The sequence below is a fragment of the Miniopterus schreibersii genome, assembly GCF_964146895.1.
Source record: "Miniopterus schreibersii genome assembly, chromosome: 7".
NCBI lineage: Eukaryota > Metazoa > Chordata > Mammalia > Chiroptera > Miniopteridae > Miniopterus > Miniopterus schreibersii.
In genome coordinates this window covers 25,568,370-25,587,838 of record NC_138108.1, presented here as the reverse complement: position 1 = coordinate 25,587,838, position 19,469 = coordinate 25,568,370, and the positions used below count along the sequence as shown (strand labels likewise).

At 41.9% G+C, this 19,469-nt stretch overlaps 2 protein-coding genes and 1 pseudogene across 4 annotated transcripts in view; 1 reads left to right on the top strand and 2 right to left on the bottom strand.

The window, feature by feature from the left end:
- Positions 1 to 611: 611 nt before the first annotated feature.
- HSPD1 (heat shock protein family D (Hsp60) member 1) lies at positions 612 to 10,850 on the bottom strand. 2 transcript variants are annotated; one of them, XM_081143346.1, is made up of 12 exons: positions 10,550 to 10,850; positions 9,261 to 9,436; positions 7,860 to 8,112; positions 6,181 to 6,263; positions 5,554 to 5,649; positions 5,037 to 5,130; positions 4,594 to 4,762; positions 2,924 to 3,023; positions 2,160 to 2,405; positions 1,815 to 1,989; positions 1,342 to 1,520; positions 612 to 1,236 (listed from the first exon to the last, which is right to left on the bottom strand). In XM_081143346.1, exons 2-12 carry the CDS (start codon positions 9,432 to 9,434, stop codon positions 1,084 to 1,086), a joined length of 1,722 nt encoding a protein of 573 aa, XP_080999472.1. In that variant the 5' UTR covers positions 9,435 to 9,436; positions 10,550 to 10,850; the 3' UTR covers positions 612 to 1,083. The 2 variants fall into 2 exon arrangements, with proteins under 2 accessions (XP_080999472.1, XP_080999471.1); XM_081143345.1 differs by lacking the exon at positions 10,550 to 10,850 and adding an exon at positions 10,332 to 10,486.
- Positions 10,851 to 10,907: 57 nt separating this feature from the next.
- LOC308559963 (MOB-like protein phocein) overlaps positions 10,908 to 19,469 on the top strand; it is a 40,808-nt gene continuing 32,246 nt past the window's right edge. The window contains exons 1-2 of the mRNA XM_081143349.1: positions 10,908 to 10,992; positions 11,568 to 11,732. Of these exons, the coding sequence (XP_080999475.1) occupies positions 10,990 to 10,992; positions 11,568 to 11,732 (168 nt within the window). The 5' untranslated portion in view covers positions 10,908 to 10,989. The remainder of the gene's footprint in view (positions 10,993 to 11,567; positions 11,733 to 19,469) is intronic.
- LOC308559962 (E3 ubiquitin-protein ligase Siah1 pseudogene) lies at positions 17,078 to 18,249 on the bottom strand (annotated as a pseudogene). Its single transcript has one exon. The product of its transcript is annotated as an E3 ubiquitin-protein ligase Siah1 pseudogene (transcript).

Here is a 19,469-nt window from a genome sequence, read left to right as displayed (position 1 = left end):
AGCAATGGAAAAAATATCCTTAGGTGAGTATTAATAAAATAAAGGTGAAGATACTGGGCCGTGCATCAAGTTATGGATGCCCTGTCTATCCCACTCATTATGCTTAAATGGCATACCTCTTTCATTTCCACAAGTACACCCTGCCCTCCCAGCAATCCATAGCTTTGGAGCAATAATCATAACCCCCATAAGAAATGACAAGTTGCCCCTTTCTTTATGACCAAGACCGTATCACATACAATATTGCTTCCACAGGATTCAGAGCTGTCACCTTTAAATATTTTCCCCATTATTGCCGTGGCCAGGAAGCTCAGTTGGTTAGTGTTATCCTGATATGCCAAGGTTGTGGGTTCACTCCCTAGTCAGGGATGAATGCATGAATTAAGTGGAACAAAATGATGTTTCTCTCCTTTCTAAAACAAATAAACAAACTTTAAAAATAAAATGTTTCCCAGATTATGAATGTAATAATGTAACTCAGTCTGCAGCAGAGAAACACAAGAATACTATAGGGGGAACAATGTTTTACACCCTTGTGCTAAACCGTACTCCCTCCTCTTCAATTAGCTTTCATTTCTCCTATCTTCTAGATCATGGAAAGGCTAGCACAATTAACTTTAAACAAATTTTTATTACACAAAGGTCACATAATTGGATATTTCTCTACTTTGTACACAATTATTCTTACTCTCCACAGAAAGGCTGCTTCTTCACTTCTCATCGGGTGATGGCAAGCACTAAAATCCTGATTTTAACAGAATAGTAGTAAAAATGCCTCAGTGATTTAAGTTGAAAGCAGTACATTGGTACATGGCTCTTGCACTTAGTTATCAGGAATGTACAAATGTATTTTTATTCAAAAATACAAAATAAATTATCTGTAGGCATGGACAATGACAGTAGTAAACCATTGCATGTTGTCAACTGAAACCAGTAACTGATGGTTGTAGTGATTTTCTTGAGCATCAGCCAGCCTTTTCTTCAGTCATTTCCTTCAAATGACTTCTCTGAAGTTGTAGGTGAGGAGCACAGCCTTGAGCTTCCTCTCACAGTTCTCATTAATGGTAAAGCACTATTCCAGGATTAGAACATGCCACCTCCCATGCCACCTCCCATGCCACCCATCCCACCCATTCCAGGGTCTTTCTCTTCTTTAGGAATTTCTGTGACTACAACTTCTGCTGTTGTTAACAGAGAGGCCACTCCAGCAGCATCCAATAAAGCAGTTCTTACAACCTAGGAAAAGAGTTTGATAAAATATTACTTTTTACTTAGTAAAAAATGAGTAAGACTTACCAATCAGTTACTGAAAGAATTTTCAGAAAGTGATCAACTATTTACCTTAGTTGGATCAATGATTCCTTTTTCCACCATATTCACAAAATCTCCAAGCATGGCGTCATAACCGACTTCTGAGGAACTCTGCATAATTTTCTCAACTATCAACGATCCCTCAACACCTGCATTCTTGGCAATGGTCATTGCAGGAATTTTTAGTGCTTTTTTAATAATCTCTATACCTATAAAGAAAACAAGTTTTAGCCACTTTAATTCTTTCTTTTATAAATAATACAACACAATTCAACTTGTGAGAGTACTGATATTGGAAAATTCCAATTGGAATATACCACAGGCCAAATCACTTCCCCTGAAAGTTATGACGCACCTTTTATCTCTCTGACATCAGTGCTATTGTACTTTTGTTATTCTGGAAATTGCTTTGTGATTTGCTGTTCCACTAGTGGGCAACATTATTCTAACAGAAAGATTAAAATCAGGTAGCACATAAACTCATTTGTAAGGTAACTTTTTACCAATTCTTTGATCTTCATTAGCTGGAGTTAATGAGTCCAAGGCTGGAATGCACCGAAGCAGGGCACAGCCCCCTCCCAGAACAATGCCTTCCTCAACAGCAGCTCGTGTAGCATTGAGGGCATCTGTTACTCTGTCTTTCTTTTCATTCACTTCAACATCACTTGTCCCACCAACCTAAAGATTAAAATAAATCCAGTTAGTATGGCTTTTCCAGTTTAAGATGCTGACAGCTGAGGGTCATTAGCACCTAGTTTACTTAAAATTTTATATATATAATAAATATCTCCACGAGGAAGCTAATCCCCTGAACAAGAGAACCCAAGACGCCAACAATGCAACCTCACCTTCAGCACAGCTACTCCATCGGAGAGTTTTGCCAGGCGTTCGTTTAGTTTTTCCTTTTCATATTCACTAGTTGTGATATCTAACTGCTCGATGATTTCTTGAATACGTTTTTCAATTTGAGCCTTGTCACCTTTTCCTTTCAAGAGCATGGCATCATCTTTGGTCACAATGACCTCTCCAACTTTTCCTAAGTCATGTGGCTGAACATCTTCAAGATTTAGAGTCAACCCTTCTTCTCCAAATACCTACAAAAATATTAAAAAATGAACAAATTTCAGTTATGGTTTTTTCACTATACTAAAAGTTTATTAGTAACACATCATATAGGTGTTTTAATGAAAGAAACATCTCATAATACTATTATTTCTTTGAAATGTGAGATTTCAAGACCACTGAATATAGTCTTCATTTCCAACTTCTCACTTAACCTTCAACATTTGAACTTGATTTGAGAAAAGTGTAACCTCAGGAAACTCATCCAAGGTCACAATTTGGGTGGAACCAAAACTAACTCTTAAGTCCTCTGTCTTTTTACTATATTCTTAAAAATAGATTAGTCAATAAGACCATTCATGGCAAAGTAGAGAAGGGACTGTAGCACAACTGAATGCAACCTCTACCTCCCAGACATCCAACAGAAACAAAGATTAAGTAAACATTTTAGCTGGTAGTATGTGATTATAAAAAATGTAAATTCTACATATTAATTTTAGACCTAGAAGTATAAATAAAATTCAATAAACCAACATCACATTTTACTTACCGCACCACCAGTAGCAATAGCCATGTCTTTAAGCTGGTTCTTTCTATTGTCACCAAAACCTGGAGCCTTGACTGCTACAACCTGAAGACCAACTTTTAGCCTGTAAAGAACAGTAATTAATAACGTTTAAGCTAAAAACAATGGTATCTATTTCACCGACTGGAAAAAATCAGCATAATTACTAATATTAAATTTGGAGGTTATCTAATAATCACTTACCCCATGGGTTCCATTTAGTACTCAATTAAGTTGCTATTAAAACTAAGTTTGAGCAAGCAGTGTTCTTAACTTAGTTCCTTTATAAATGTCAATATTGCTGATAATAGCAATTTGAGCAAGTAATGAACACTTAGAATATACAATCAGCCCAGCCGGGCGTGGCTCAGCAGTTGAGCGTCGACCAGGATCCAGGCGATCGGGGTTCAATTCCCGGTCAGGGCACATGCCCGGGTTGCGAGTTCCATCCCCAGCCGGGGGTGTGCAAGAGGCAGCCGACCAATGACTCTCTCATCATGGATGTTTCTATCTCTCTCTCCCCCTCTCCTTTCCTCTCTCTGAAATCAACAGAGATATATTTAAAACAAACACAAACAAACAAACAAAAAAAACTCCAAAAAAAAGAATATACAATCAATGAAATGTCCACTTGAGGCCTGATTGTGAAACAAAGGGCTACACAAACTTCAAGACAGCTGGTCTATTTTATTAAAAAGCCAAATAAAAATCAGAGGAATAAGCTCTAATGATATCTCAAGTAAATCAGTCATCCAACTATTCAGTTACCAACAAAATGGCTCAGTGAAAACCATGTAAGCCTATTGTCTTACGTTAGCCTCAAACTCCACAAGCCCTAAGTCCTTTTTATAACCCAAAAAGCAAACCCACACTAACAAACACTCCAGGTTAAGTGCTCTCAGAGCTTCTGGAACAGGTCAAAGTGTGCAATCTCTAATGCATACACACCTGCTATTTCATTTGTGCATTTCCATTATAATAAAGTCAGAGCCTCTTACTTCTGATATACCTCAATTCTAACATTAGGAGAAGTATGCACTTTAGTAATGCCCTAAGATTCTATTTACAGCATTAACATTACCTGTCTTAAAGTCAAAAGTAACACATTAAACTATAGATTTTACAAATTAAGTGAACAGACCTCACTTTATTTTAGGTTGAGTGCCAATTTGTTTCAGACTATTCACTAATTAAAATTTTCTTTTGCCCTGGCCAGTGTGGCTCAGTTGCTTGAGCACCGTCCCATGTACCAAGAGGTTGCTGGTTTGATTCCCGGTGAAGGCACATGCCCAGGTGACAGGTTCAATCCCCAGTAGGGGCATGCAGGAGGCAGCCAACTGATGATGTTTCTCTCCATCAATGTTTCTCTTTCTCTCTCCCTCTCCCTTTCTCTCTCTAAAAGCAATAAAAAAAATTATTTTAAAAATACATATATAAAATTTTCTTTTAAGAAATTTTGTAAAACACTGCTGATTACACTTAGATCTAGTTTTTAGTATGGTAGTTATTTACTTATCACTTCCCATGAAAAATTATAATTGTGAAAGTATTTTTTCCAGAAAAATCTTATTTTTAAAAAATAAAAACAAAATTTAGTCATTTATCTACAAAACAACTGTAAACACTTATGTAAACCAAGTATCACTGCTTATTACCTATTCAAAACAAGTGTACTTAGAGCTTCTCCATCAACATCTTCAGCGATTATGACCAAAGGCTTACGGTGAGCATTAGCAATTTCAAGAGCAGGTACAATGGACTGAACACTGGAAATTTTCTTCTCACTCAGTAGAACATAGGCATCTTGGAATTCACATTTCTGACCTGCAAACACAAAGAATATTTCAATCCAACTTTAGAACATTAGCATTCTGGAAATGACTGAAATTTATGTAAACGAAAAATCTATAAATCAAAGTTCCGGTACATTTTAAAAGTCACTGATAAGTTCATGTTTTTCCTCTTCATTTCTCATACACTTTTAAACTTTCGGAATATATGACTTATGTTTTCAGAGGTATGACACTGACTAATGCCAACAGTCCGACACTTAGCAAATAACATTTTTAAAATATTTCAGTTATTGACCTGCTCTTACCTTTTGCTGTATTAATAAAGTATGGAGAAATATAACCTCGATCAAACTTCATGCCTTCAATAATTTCTAATTCATCATTCAGTGTTTTTCCATCCTATGAAAAGAATCAAATAATTAGTTGTATGAATTTCATTAAAGAAACACAAAAACTGTAACTATAGACCAGATTTAACAAATGAACCTGACTTATCTTAAGTAATCCAGGTAGGAGTATGTAATTGCCCCAGAGCATCCAACTCTACTTCTGAAAAAATTCCCCAGAACCCACATTTTAATTAACTTTTACAGTTAGAAGACAATATCATTTAAGCTAGGATGGATTCATTCCTGACAGCAAAAGCTGGTAATTCACACAAAGCACAGTCAAGGACTCTATTCTATATAGGTGCTGCTATTACACATGAAGGAATAAAATAGAATATACTTTTTGAAACATACAGATCAAATTTTTGTATTTGGAAAACTCAAGCTTTTATCATCAGACATTTCATTTCAAGCAATCATGGAAAACACTTGCCTTTACTGTGATGACGCCTTTTCTTCCAACCTTTTTCATTGCATCAGAAATTATGTTGCCAATTTCTTTGTCTCCATTTGCAGAAATTGTAGCAACCTGAAATAATCAAGTTACCTTTCCAAATTAAAAGGTAAGGCTAGTGTCCCTCAATCAACTCCCCTGCCTTTTTCTAGTAACTTCCAAATGGATACATCCATGGGGGTGGGACAACAGGGGAAGGGGACTTATGTTTTAAATTGTTTTTCAACTCATTATTTGGCTACATTACTTTCAAAAGACATGAAACAAACATGCAATTATTCTTTTAAACAAAAACAATGAATAAAAAAGCCTGACCCCCGCCCCCCAATTATTATTTTCCCTTGGCAAACATGGCAATACCACAACATAACAATGGCTGGCTGAAGAACATTTTGTATACATACAAATGAGTCCTACTCATTCACAGTATGTAGAAATAAAATGGCAGCCCATTAAGACTCATATCACGATCATGAAATTATTTTTAAATGTTTTAGCAAGCATTTAGTAAGAAAAATGCTTCCAATGTTGATGATTGAGTAGTATTGTTATTCTGTCACTGGTGTATGATTTCCACAAAATAAAGTGTTATTAAAAAATCCCTACCTGAGCTATTTCTTCAGGGGTTGTCACAGGTTTAGACTGCTTCTTAAGTTCAGAAATTACAGCATCAACAGCTAACATCACACCTGGGTAAAGAATAAATGTCATTACAATACTTATTCTTTAATGGCTACAAGTCACATGAAATTTGTGATTTAAATGTTTTTACCCCTTAACAGTGTTACACTGCCATGCCAGTACTTTTCCAAATCACACAGTTGGATGGCATGCACTGAAACAGGAACTTTAATCAAGTTCCACAACACCAAAATATTTTGAAACTAAGACTAAAAAAAATTGAGGTGTACAATTGTAAGAATCTCACTGTTCAACTCATTCTGTGTAAGTCATTCCCAATCCAATCATGTTGCATGTTTCCAACAGGGTCACCCAACACTTCTCCCCTCAACTGAATAACACAAAAAAGGGCCAAAATGGATTACAGTCCTTTACTTTCAGCAAGAATAACTCTCAAGAATAAGGAATTTCTTGTGGCTATGCCCCTACTGGTTTTAATTATGCAAAATGTGCTCATTTAATATGTAGTTATGAACCTACAAAATATTGTTTTAACAGTCAATAACACCACAATATGGATTTATGAGGAACCCATTTTGTTCAATTGGGACTAGCGCTAGCTCTTTCCTTCTTTGAGACGTTACTTCAAGAAAAAAATTCAAAGGAAGATGTGTAGTAGCAATGACCATCTTTGGGAAATAATCTTAATAACCTCAGTTAATAATTGTTAGTGATTTACAGTCAAACTGCTTCTTAAAAAAAAATTCTCACCCAAAGATATGTTTATTGATTTGAGAGAGAGTGACAGACAGACAGACAGACATTGATTGGTTGCCTCCTGTGCGTGCCCTGACCAGGGACTGGATCGAACCAGCAATCTTTTTGGTGTATGGGATGATGCTCCAACCAACCAACCAACCAACCAACCGGACTTAAGTCTCTATCACTATGAAGCTCATGCTGGGGAGCAGATCTTTAAAATGGTCTAGCTTCCCAAAACAAGCAATAATAAAATGCAGACCAATAACATAGTATGTACTGTTAAGAGGTAAGAAAAGGCCCTGGCCAGGTGGCTCAGTTGGTTAGAGTATTGGCCCCATATGCCAAGGTTGCAGGTTTGATTCCCGATCAGGGCACATACAAGCAGCAGCCAATGAATGCATGAGTAAGTGGAACAACAAATCAATGTTTCTCCCTCTCTCTAAAATAAAAATAAAAGAGAGCGTTAAGAAAAAACTGCTTTAAAAAACCGGTGACATCCTGGGTGACTTAGCTTCTTAAGCCCTACTTACTAAAGTAAAACATTAAAACTGTATAATCTCTCTCTGCTCTAATCCCCAGAAGTTTTCTATTTTCAAGGTACACAGTACATGCTGTATCTTCCACTACAACTAGTGGCTATGGGGGTGGGGGGGGGTGTTGTGTGGGGGTGGGGGTGGGGGTGGGGGTGGGTAGAGGTATAAGAAAGCCTGACAACAGGAAATGTCTTAGTCACAGTTTCCTCTTTAACACCAAATACAGTGCCCACCACATTCAATAACTGTTTGCTGAAGGAATACTCAGCATGAGGATTTTTAGGAGAGAGGAGAAATAAGAATCAACTTTCTAATATAACTTAATAGATAGTTCAAAATAATGTGGTGACAATGAAGAGACAGTCCTACCTCTCCTGATTTCCACTGGATTAGCACCTTTACTAATCTTCTCAAAGCCTTCCTTGGCAATAGAGCGTGCCAGTACAGTAGCAGTGGTGGTGCCATCCCCAGCCTCTTCATTTGTATTATTGGCAACATCTTGAACAAGTTTAGCGCCAATATTTTTATATTTATCTTTTAAGTCAATGGATTTTGCAACAGTCACACCATCTTTTGTTACTTTGGGACTTCCCCAGCTCTGTTCAATAATCACTGTTCTTCCCTATAATTTCAGAGAGAAAAAATGTTACTGAATCACACATTTGAAGTACTACTTAGTTTAAAAAAGAACAAGCAGTCTTTATAATAAGGCAATTACTTGAAAGCCTCAACATATTATCAGATCTCCAGCATAAACCTCAAAGGTAAATTCATCAATGGTCTTAGTTTACAGACAAAATCACCTCTGTGTTGCCAAATGCATAACTTTGGATAAGGTATTATAGGAGATAAAAATTCTAGAGACTAAAAGATGTTATAAAACAGGAGCATTTGAAATCTTACTTCCTGGCAATTGTCATTAGTTTGGCTCAAATAAACTCATAAAAACTCTCAAAAAAAAAAAAAAAGATGTTATAAAACAAGAACATAAATAAACCAATATTAATTTGGTAGATTTGAAACTTGCTTTAAAATTTAGTTACTAAAATACAAACTATGAGACAAGCACAGTGCACTCTCCTAGGGTTGTTCAACCTTAAATCTCAAACATGGTGCAGAGTACTGGCAGCTTTTGGTTTGAACCAAAGCTGCTACTTGGGAGGCATGCCAATGCCCTATTTATACAGTTTGGATCACTTTGATTATTTGAATTGTTTTCAACCTAAAATGAACCATCACTCAAGTGTGCACAACCTTCAAGGCCTCTTCATTTGTTACCACTCACTCACCAATCTCTTCATGTTAAATGAGACAAAATTTTAAATGTGCTTTGGAAAAGAAGGGACAGCAGAAAAAATCAGATTACGACTAGCACCTTCAAGAACATACTGAGGTATTATAGGAGATAAGTAACATTCTTCCCTTTATGCTTGGTACTAACTACTGGGAAACAATCCAAAATTTAACAAAGGTAGGCAAGCAAGATTAACTACCTTGAGTTTAAGAATCCATCTTGAGATATGAGTTACCAGTGGATTACATCACGTATTGTACAAAATGAAGTTTCACAAATTCAGCAGAAACAGTTTAAGTTTTAAGACTATTATATATAAGCAAAAAATAAAAACCATTGTGTTACTTACATACAAATTTGGTTCTATCAAAAATGGATACCCATGTACTGTTCAAGTTCAGCGTGACTGCCATCAGTAAAATATTTTTCCTTAATTAACATTACTATAAATTGCGACAAAATAAAAATACTGATACCTTTGGCCCCATAGTAACAGCTACAGCATCGGCTAAAAGGTCTACACCTTGAAGCATTAAGGCTCGGGCATCTGCACCAAATTTTACATCTTTGGCATAAGCCCGAGTGAGGTGAGGAGCCAGTGCGCTGGACACTGGCCTAATCTGGCGAAGGACTTTGTGTAGTCGAAGCATTTCTGGGGAGAGGAGGAAACAAGCATATCATCAGTACATCAATACTAGCATTACCGGGGATGCGTTATAATGCCAACGTGACACCTGAGCAACAGACAAGTGTTAGACGTGAGCTGGGCTGACCTGGGCCATGGAATGCGCCTCGGCTCCAGAACGCCATGAACCAGCACAAGTCTGAAGAAAGGGCCGCCCCCACGCCTGACCTACGGCACCAGCACAAAGCACACCCATCTTCCTCCTCAGGCCACCCACCCCTGCTAAGGACTTGTTAATCTTTCACTGCTAAAATGGCCTTCAGAGCCAACCCATTCCAAACACGCCTCTGATAAACCAAGTCTGCAGGAAAGGGGCAGGTTAGAAACCCGGCGATCAGGGGAGTCGAAATATTCCTGACAGTGCAAAAATCTGTTTCGTCAATGTGTCTTCAGAGCAGCCGGCTAGGCCGCTACACTAGCGGCTGCGGCCCGGCCCACTCCGCGCGGCCCCACGTGTCTTTCCATCCGAACGCCCCGAGCAAGGTCAAGGGTGGAGGCGCCGCACCCCGCGGAGTCCGAGGGGCCAAAGGCGGTTCCCACGCGGTTGCGACCACCCTCCCCGGAGCCCTGCAGTCGGCCAGGAGCGAGTTGCCTCGGAAGGCCCTCGTGAACGCACTCCCCCGACTCCACGCACCCTCCGGGGCAAGCCCTCCCTCCTACGCCCTGCCCCGCGAGCGATCCACGCGCACGTGACAGGCACCCGCATGAAGCCGCGAGGCCTGGGCTAGCGGATCCGGGCCTGCGGCGCTCGGGGGAAGCGCAGGCTCTCCACGGCCGGCCCACTCGGGCACTAGCGCAGCCGGGAGAGGCCCGCGCCGGGCTCCGCGGCGCCTGCGTGCGGCGGCGCGCGGAGGCCGCGTACCTGCGGGGCAGCGGCCAGGCGTGCGAGCGGCGAGGCGGCCCGTCGGTGGCGAGTGAGGGACAGAGTGCAGGGCGCACTCGGCAATGAGCTAGTGTCCCCGCCCTCCAGCGCCGCCCCCGCCCCGCGGCAGCGCAGCCGCGGGCACCTCCCACCCCGTTCCCGTCGGCCCCGGCCCCGCAATCTGCACGCGCCGCGCGCCAGCCCCCCCACCTCCCTACCCGCGCTGGGCCAGGCCGGCGGCCTCAGCCGTCTCGGCCGACTTAGGCTGGTTCCCGGGCGGCGCTCGGTTCTAGAACTTTCCGGAAGGTGCCGCGCTCCCAGTGGGTCAAGGGTCAAGTTGCGTCATTTCCGGAACGGGGCGAAGGGAAAGTACTTTCCCCGGGCAGAAGGCCTAGAAAAGCCTAGAAAGAGCTCCCCTTTCCTTCCGCCTCCCGGTCGTCGCGGAAGTGGCCCGCGCCGAGCCCTCCGCACGAATCGCGGCGCGCGCCGCTGCAGCCGCCCTCTCTCGCGGGGAGGGGCTGGGGGCGGGGGGCGGGGGCGAGCACGCCTGCGCGCTGGGCGGCCTTTGCCCAAGTTCACGTGGCCAGCGGGCCGGACTGCGGGTCTTTGCTTGCGGCCGCGGCGCGAGAGCGGAGTACGAGCTGTGGCGGTCGCAGTCATGGTGAGTCGCGCGTGGGCTGGAGGCCCGCGGGCCCCGGTCGGCCTCAGGCGTACCGGGAGCCCAGAGGGTTCTGTTGAGAACAGCGGGAGGGGGAGGGGTCACTCTGGGGCCCGCACCTGCCGAAATCTGGGGACACCAGGCTCGCTCACCTTTCCCTGCGCCGAGGGCTGTGCCCTGGCGTGCGCGGCGGGCGTGTGGTGGAGGGGCGGGCGCCCGGACGCGCGCGGCCTCTGTCGGCGTGTAACAGGGTGGAGAGAGCGTGGCCTTGGGCGCAGAGGTTGGTTTCAGTGTTGCGGAAAATGCCCTGAAGAACCTAAGGAAGGAAAATACTTGACCTTGGGGTAAACTAAGGTTGCCTTTACAGCTCGTCTAGCTGCCGACCGTACGTAGGGAATGCAGAGTAACTCGGAGTGTAACGCGGAGCTTTCAAGTGCGTTTCCTGAGCGAATAACCTGCGTTGGGTTGTCTTTGAAACCACGTGTGGTGGTTGATCTGTAACGTTTAGGATGGCATTGCCCGTGTAGAGTATAATCACATACTGGTTTTTGTTTCACATAAAATATCTCTCCCTGCAGGCAGGACAGGCGTTTAGAAAGTTTCTTCCCCTCTTTGACCGAGTATTAGTTGAAAGGAGTGCTGCGGAAACTGTCACCAAAGGGGGCATTATGCTTCCAGAAAAATCTCAAGGAAAAGTATTACAGGCAACGGTAGTAGCTGTTGGATCGGGCTCTAAAGGAAAGGTAAGTGGGAGCTAAAATGGAACTATTTTTTATGTGAGGTGGAGGAGAATAAAAGTGCTTGGTTTTTATTAAAAGTAGCCTTTTAAGTAGTTTGTATTATTTTCAGATCATTCCCTAGTTCCGTCATGTCTGATCTGTCTCTTTAACGAAATGATTGTAAAATAAAATTGCTCATTTTATATGAAGGGGAGTTTGAGAATATTAAAACCAATAGCTATTTGGTAGCCTGGTATGATCAGTGTTTTCTTCAAATTCTGAATTTTTGATAAAACAAAAAATTACGCTTGAAGATAATTGCTGGGGGCTTTTAAGAATTGGTCTTATCTCTAACACCGAAATTGCCCTAATCCATTAACCACTTTACCTTATGCGGCAGCCCTATGAGAGGAACAGGTGGGACTATCCTTGCAGATAATGTCCAATTAACTGGTGAGATCTCAGACCTCTAAAAGTAGCAGCCAGAATATACAATAAATGCCCCTGGAGTCAAATATGTTAATTGCATTGTTGCAGTTGCCTCCAAGAAAGTTCTAGCACAGCCAGGAATAGGAAGCCTTTCAGAAGTGGGCCCTATGCTTCAATCCCTCTTTCCAAATCTATTTTTGAGGAAAGGAAATTGAATCGCAAAAGACATATGTTCAAATTCAGGAAATTTTTTGTTAAATGTTTGCTGAAGTGAAACATGACCATGTATACATGGTTTTAGAAACTGGTTTCACACAGTCCATAGGTTGCTATGTTAATATTTAACCATTAAAAAATTAGCCTAAGTTAGCTTTCCCTGTATAACTTCTTAAACTTTTACACAGAAATCAGGTTTTAATTTAGGCCATTGGGTGGTGGGTATTATTTCAAAATGTAACTGTCTGGTGATACCTTTGAATAAAGAACTACAGTTGTATATATTATTATATCACTTCACTGCCAAGTCCTTTTTTAATAATTTATTTGAGTGAGCACATTTAATTAACAAAGGTTAGGTGTAACTATTTGGTGAGCTAGATGTTTTTGCTAATAAATATCCTTATTTTCTTAAGGGTGGAGAGATTCAACCAGTTAGCGTGAAAGTTGGAGATAAAGTTCTTCTTCCAGAATATGGAGGCACCAAAGTAGTTCTAGATGACAAGGTGTGTAAACTTAATAAAAAAATTTTAAAAAACTTAATTTTTAAAAGTTAAGTGTTTGCTGATTTTTTTCTTAACTAATGGTTTCTCTATTTGCAGGACTATTTCTTATTTAGAGATGGTGACATTCTTGGAAAGTATGTAGACTGAAATAAATCACTACTGAAATGGCATCATGTGAAGCTGCCCATTCCATTGAAGTTCTGAAATCTTTCATCATGTAAATAATTTCCGTGTCTCTTTTATAATAAACTAATGGTATCCAAACTAATGACATCTAGTGTCTCTTAAAATTTAGTTTCACTGTACTGACATAAACATTTCCAAATAAAAGTATATAAATAAATGGTTTTAGGGTTCTCTAGTCTATGCTTTTTTTCTTAAGTAACCTGCAGAGAATTCTGGGAAAAGGGGCTTCAATTTTCACATTGAATTTAGCCTTACTATATAGATGATTGCTGAGACAACGCCATGGATTTACACTTACTTTTTTTTTTTTTTGAGAGACAACAGGCATTTATTTGAGATCCAAACTAACAGAATGAGTCAACATAAGAAATGTCCAAACCTGTAGTGAAAGTTTATGCTCCCCAGAATGGCATTTTGCAGGAGCTTTTTATGCAGTTGAGATTAAAGAGGAAACTAAGGAAGATTACATGAAGGTGAGAAAGAGCAAGATGGGTATTGAATTAAAAAATAGTTAAGACTGGTCTTGAGTGTTTGGCTTTAGAAGGAGGGGTCTAAAGCATTTAAAAAGTGTGTTGATTTAGATGCACAGAAAGGACACAGCTTGCTTAAGGCAATGATAAACCTTCCTATTACATGCTTGGGGTGTGACTGCCCACCATTACCTGCTCAGTTAGGAATTTATAATCAGGTACCCTGTGAGGTTTCTTTCCGTAGAACCACTCTTTCTGTCCACAAAGCTGCTGTACACCCATTCAGGCAGAAACACAAATAGTGTCCCATTAAGAAGGTGAAAGCAAAGGGTATATGAGAAAGGGAAGGTGAATAATGACTTGAACAGAAGGAAGGCATTTCTATAAGTGCAGATAAGCTAATGATGGTAATTCTAAAGCATGTTAATCAGTGGGGTAGTGAAGTGTATTTTCCTGTTAGCTTTGCAAACAGTTTAAATACAGTGCTGCGTTAGGCCCAATACAAAGATTAATTTGCCTACTTGGAATATTCTAAAGGTTTAAAGAGGAAGACTTGCAAGGCAGTTCCACTGGGATGGCAGCTCCAACTTCAAAAAGTACCTCCATTTATCTTATTTTTCAAAATGTTACAGCCTAATGATGTTGACTGGTGAGGGCACTGCTACACACAATCATTTAGGGTCCCAGACTACCTACCAGCCCTACTGCCCTCTGGGTGTTTGGAGCCACTCCATGGAGACTCATATAGGAGGTGTTTATGGTCCAGGTCTCGAAATGGAGTACTTCATACCTCCTTAGTGTTAATCAGGAAATTCCAGACTGATTGGTTTAAAATTTTACTCCTGGGAGAGAGAACCATGAAAGTGTCTCAACTTTTTTTTTTTTAAAGTCAATAGTTCCTGGCCAGATAGCTCAGGTGGTTTATACACTAAGGTTGCAGGTTCAGTCCCTGGTCAAGGCATGTGAAAGAAGCAACCAATGAATACATAAATAAGTGGAACAATGAATCAATGTTTCTCTCCCTCTCTAAAAATCAATAAAAAAAATTCTTTAGATAAAAAGTCAAGTAGCAACATTTTAGCTATAACAAGCTTATCCTGCACTATAGTTCATTTATGGAATCTAGTATTTCATATTTCGAAAATTTTAATGAACATTTCCAGTTTTTAAAACAATACTACCACATAATTTACTTGGCAAAAAAAAATTTCAAGGCAAGGTATGTAAGCTGATTGGCCGAGTGCCTTCTATATGTCAGGTTAGGCACTGTGTGATAAAACACTTCAGGAGCACTTTCTAGGTCCTGGCTACTGTTGCAAATACATATATCAATTGGTTTAATCTTTCAACAACTCTATGAGCTAGGTAACTATCATTTTGCTGACAAGGAAGGTGAGGCACCGGGGTTAAGTAATAATCAAGATCACCTAGAGGCAAAGCCAGGATTTGAAGTTAGGCAATCAACCTCCAGGCGACGCTGTCTAAAACTTAAACCTCTACAGACTCTGCTACTTTGTCAGCTAATTCGAAGCACTTGATACACATTTCGATCCTGGTGCTAACCACTGTGGTATGGGACGAGTGTGTGTGTGTAAATGTCTGGCAGTTAGTAGGTATCTGGTATATAGTTTGTTGAATTTAACAAAGGAAGCAGATATAGAACTGGATAAACAGCTTGATTCAGCTATAGCAGCTAGGAAGAATTAAGATTTGAACCCAGACAATCCTCCAGAGTTGATTACCACCCCCTAAAACCAGCTATGAGCTATTTCTGTCTTGGTGGTCAAATTTATTTAAGTTCCTTACAAACTAGTCTGATCACGTCTTAAAAGTTGTGTCCCATATTTACCTTGTAAAATTGAAATCTCAATGAAGTTATAAATGGCATGTAATATGGTCTCAGCTTTTGACAATGCTCCCATCAGTAAAGTGTATGTGCACGTATTTACATTTATGAACAAGGTGTTGGGTGGCATTTGTTATACTAAGGCTTAATTTTTGTTATATTTAGGTACAGGAATTATAATTAAAAGCTCTAATTTTACAGCATGCAAGTGGGTCATCAATTTCCTTCCGTGCAAAGCTTGATAATGGGATTCGCAGATCCTAACCTTGTAAGCACCGATTTCCCTCTGTTTTACCAGTGAGAAAATTGCCTGGGAAGAGATGAGGAAACTTGTTCAAGGCCATGGGGCTGGAAACTTGCAGAGTTAGGAATCTAATCCAAAGGCCTTGGTTTCCCCATTCCCAGATTTTGTTTCCTGAAGACCCAAGTGAGTTTTGAGACCTAAGATGACAGTTTCCAAACCTTGGTTCATCCTTGGAATTACCTGGCGTACCTAAAATTTCAGAGTTCCATTCATAACCTAAATTAGAAGGATGAGAGAACTTATTTTACTTTTTGTACCACAGAAGTAGTCCTGTGATGCTTGTTTAGCAGAATTAGTAAAGAAATAATTTTATGCTGAGATTATATTGGGAATAGGTAAAAAAAAATTGGCATGAGACAGGCCCAAAATAAGGACATTGGGGGTATGGGACCATGTTTCAGAACAGTATGTTATCATGTACCTTTTGTTCAACAGAAAAATAATAATGGAGAAAGGTAAACAAAATAGGTATAATCCTATATGTTTACTGTTGACTTATTTTAAATATATTAGTGTTACTATGTGGTCGGCAGACACAAGCAGAGCAAGGACAATGGGCCAGGTACAGAAGGTCACCAGGGCACAAAGCCCTGGGTGCCTAGCAAGCGGCAAAACTGGAAATACAAGAGCCTCATCTCCATGGAAACCCTTCTTCCCCTAGCCTATTGCTTGTCATGCAGTTTAGATCCTCTGACTTTTCATATCACTGGTCATTCGGTTCAGACCCTCCCCTGACCTTCCCTCCCCTGCCATGTTGCCAGTCATGCCGGTTAGACCCTCTTAGAGGGAGAATGAACAAGGGGGCCAGAGAATAGCCCCTAAGTATTAAGCCCCTGGACAATGAGATTTTGACCCACATCAAATACACCTAGACCTCAGCTGTGTTTCATTCAGCTCCGGGCCTAGGAAAGCAGCCAGCAAGCGACACCACGGCTGACATCAACACCAGCTGCATTGACTAATGACCCCCTGTCCTGATGCTGATCAGTCAGTAGAGACCAGACCCTGAAAGGACACAATTGGAAAGCTGATGAATATTGGGATCCTCCCCTGAGACCTCCAGATACTCTCAAGGAGGAGGACCTAGTGTGGCAATCTTTGGGGAGCACACCAGGCCTTTCTCTACCCCCTTCACCCAGGTGTGATTTCCTTGCCTCTCTCTTTTTTCTAAGTTCAAAGGGCTCTTCTTTTGCCTCTGTAACTTGTTTCCTGAAGCCCATTTCTTCTACAGCTCACTCCTACCTCTGTGACTTTCTAAAAATAAACTCTTATAGTTTGAGTCTTGACTCTGAATTATTTCTTAGCCAGAACTCAAGTAGGGAGGTTGCTGAACCAAAATCTGGTCGGACTTCACCAGTCTAACACCTGGTGCTGTTATTGCCGCCAATAACTACATGCAACTGTTTCCTGTAATTAACAGCCTTTCCTTTTATTTACCTTCATGTGACTACCAAAAGTTTCAGGTTGGCAGGCAGAAGGGTGCCTATTCTCTGAAATTGAAGGCAATGGGTTTTAAACACTGGCCAAAAAATGTTTGACTGCCATTTCAACGCAGGGAAATAGTTACATGGATGCCTAAATTGCCACTTTCTGCAAAAAGCTGTGCAATTCTGGTGTCAAAGACTAGACAGTCACTACTCATAATGGCTGTTGCAATTCCCTCATGAATAGATCGAGGGGTGTCTTCCCACGTCATTCGCCGCTTATGACCACTTAGCTCAAGTCGATAAGCAAAATTTTCAGCTTGCTTTCGTGTTCCTATCAGCTGCACAATTGCAAAGTACTGGTGGTGCCGGTCATACTTCTCCTGTTTCTTCAAGACTAACATGAAGTGAAAGCCAAAGCACGACTGCATCATCACCCAGTCCACAGACCCGGGAAGATTGATGTCTGTAGCAAGGAAGACTATATTCTCTCCCCGCAGGGTCGTGATGGACTTGTGCTGATGCGCCAGATGCGACATGACCGCGTTCAGGGAGCCCTGCCACTTACAGGACGCCCCGGGGCAGGGGCAGGGGTACAGCCGGAACGCGCACAGCTCTTCGTGGTTTGCTTTTTCTGTGTGGGGCAGAATTATTTCACATCCCGAAATTGCATGCTTACAAGGGAAAAGTATTGAGTTGGCCACTTTCTCCATAGCCAAGTTGCGAATGGATCCCAAGGGGCCCCGGCAGGTTGGACAACAGGTGAGCTTTGGGCGACAGTTGCTGCAGACAAGATGGCCCCTCTGACACTGCAGCGTGGGTGGCAGCGCGTAGTCAAAGCACACGGGGCACTCGAAAAGGCTGGCCAAGTCGTGGTTGGACGCTGTGGTGCCGGCCACCGTGGGCACCCTCCGGGACGGCGCGCACTTGGAGGCCCCGGGGGGTACAGCTGCTGCGGTCCGGCGGCTCATTTGCAGGAGTGTGGCCCAGGTGTTCCACATTCCCAGGGCGTACGCTTGGGAGAGTCGAGAAAGGACCCCGAAGTACCTGAGGAACGAAGCCTGGGGAAACCGAGGCCTATGATAAAGGACCGGAGCCTCCGCGTCGAGCCCCTGGCGCAGCCTCCTCCCCAACGACATAAACAAGGGAGGAGGCTGCATTCTTGCCAGCGCACAATGAAGGCGGGGGCGGGGGAGAACGCGGAGCCACGGGAACCGCCCGGGCGCGGGACGCGGCCGCGCCGCCTGCGCTCCGCTCGCCGCCGCCGCGCTGCTCCGCTCGCCGCCCCGGGCCCTGCGCACCCAGGGCGCCCGAGGGGCGCGTCCCCAGCGCGCCGGCCCACCTGGCGGCCAGGAGGCCCTTCCCGCCCTGCCCGCAATGCCCTTTTCAGCTGAATAATAAAGACTCCATTGTAAATTTATACCACATTTTTCTTTATCCACTCATCTAGTAGACCGACATTTAGATCGTTTCCACGTCGTGGCTGCGGTGAATTGGACGTTTAGGCGAGTCCTCAGCTTTGCCGTGGGGAATGGTGCTGCGAGAAGCCCCAAGTGCTAATCTCTCTTTGAGATTCTCACTTCAATTTTTGTGGGTAAAATACCCAAAAGTAGGATTGCTGGGTAGATCTGAGAGTTATATTTATAATCTTTTTGAGAAATCTCCGTCTTGTTTTCCGAGTGGCCCCACCATTTTGCATTCCCACCATGGATCAGAAGGTTTTACATATTAGCGGTATCAACTTGTCACATTTGTTTCCTTATTTGATGTGCAGGTTTTTGCTTATTAGCCAGTCAAATCTCATTCTTCCAGTACTTTTTTCTTTTGAACATGAGTATTGATCCATCATTTATTTTAGTGTATGGTACATGTGTCTTTGTTTTTCTTTTAACCAATGATGACTTTATTGTCTCAGATTCATTTATTGGATTATCCATTCTTACCACCACCACGCTTTTGCTCCCAAAATTTGAGCTATCATCTTTATTGTACATTAAATTTTAAAACAAGTCTATTCCTGGGTTTTATAGTCTTGTTCCATTGATCTATTCCATCACATTGTTTTCAACATAAAGTTTGATGTATGACAAGGCAAGTCTTCCCTCTACTCTTTGCAATGTGCTTGCTTGGCTGTGAGCACTTTTAAGCTTCCGGGTAAGGACTGCCAGCTGGCTCTCCAGAGTGATCCTGAGTCATGCCTTTCCTATCAACTTAATTGCTGTTTTCACACCATCCACACCAAAATGGAGTTTTGAACTTTTATTTATGTGACCAGCATTTGCATGTTTTCCTTTACCTTTAAGCAACCCACATGAGAGAGACCAGTCATAAAACAAGGCTCTGATCCCGTGTTGCTTACATGCTAGTTTTGTGACATTTG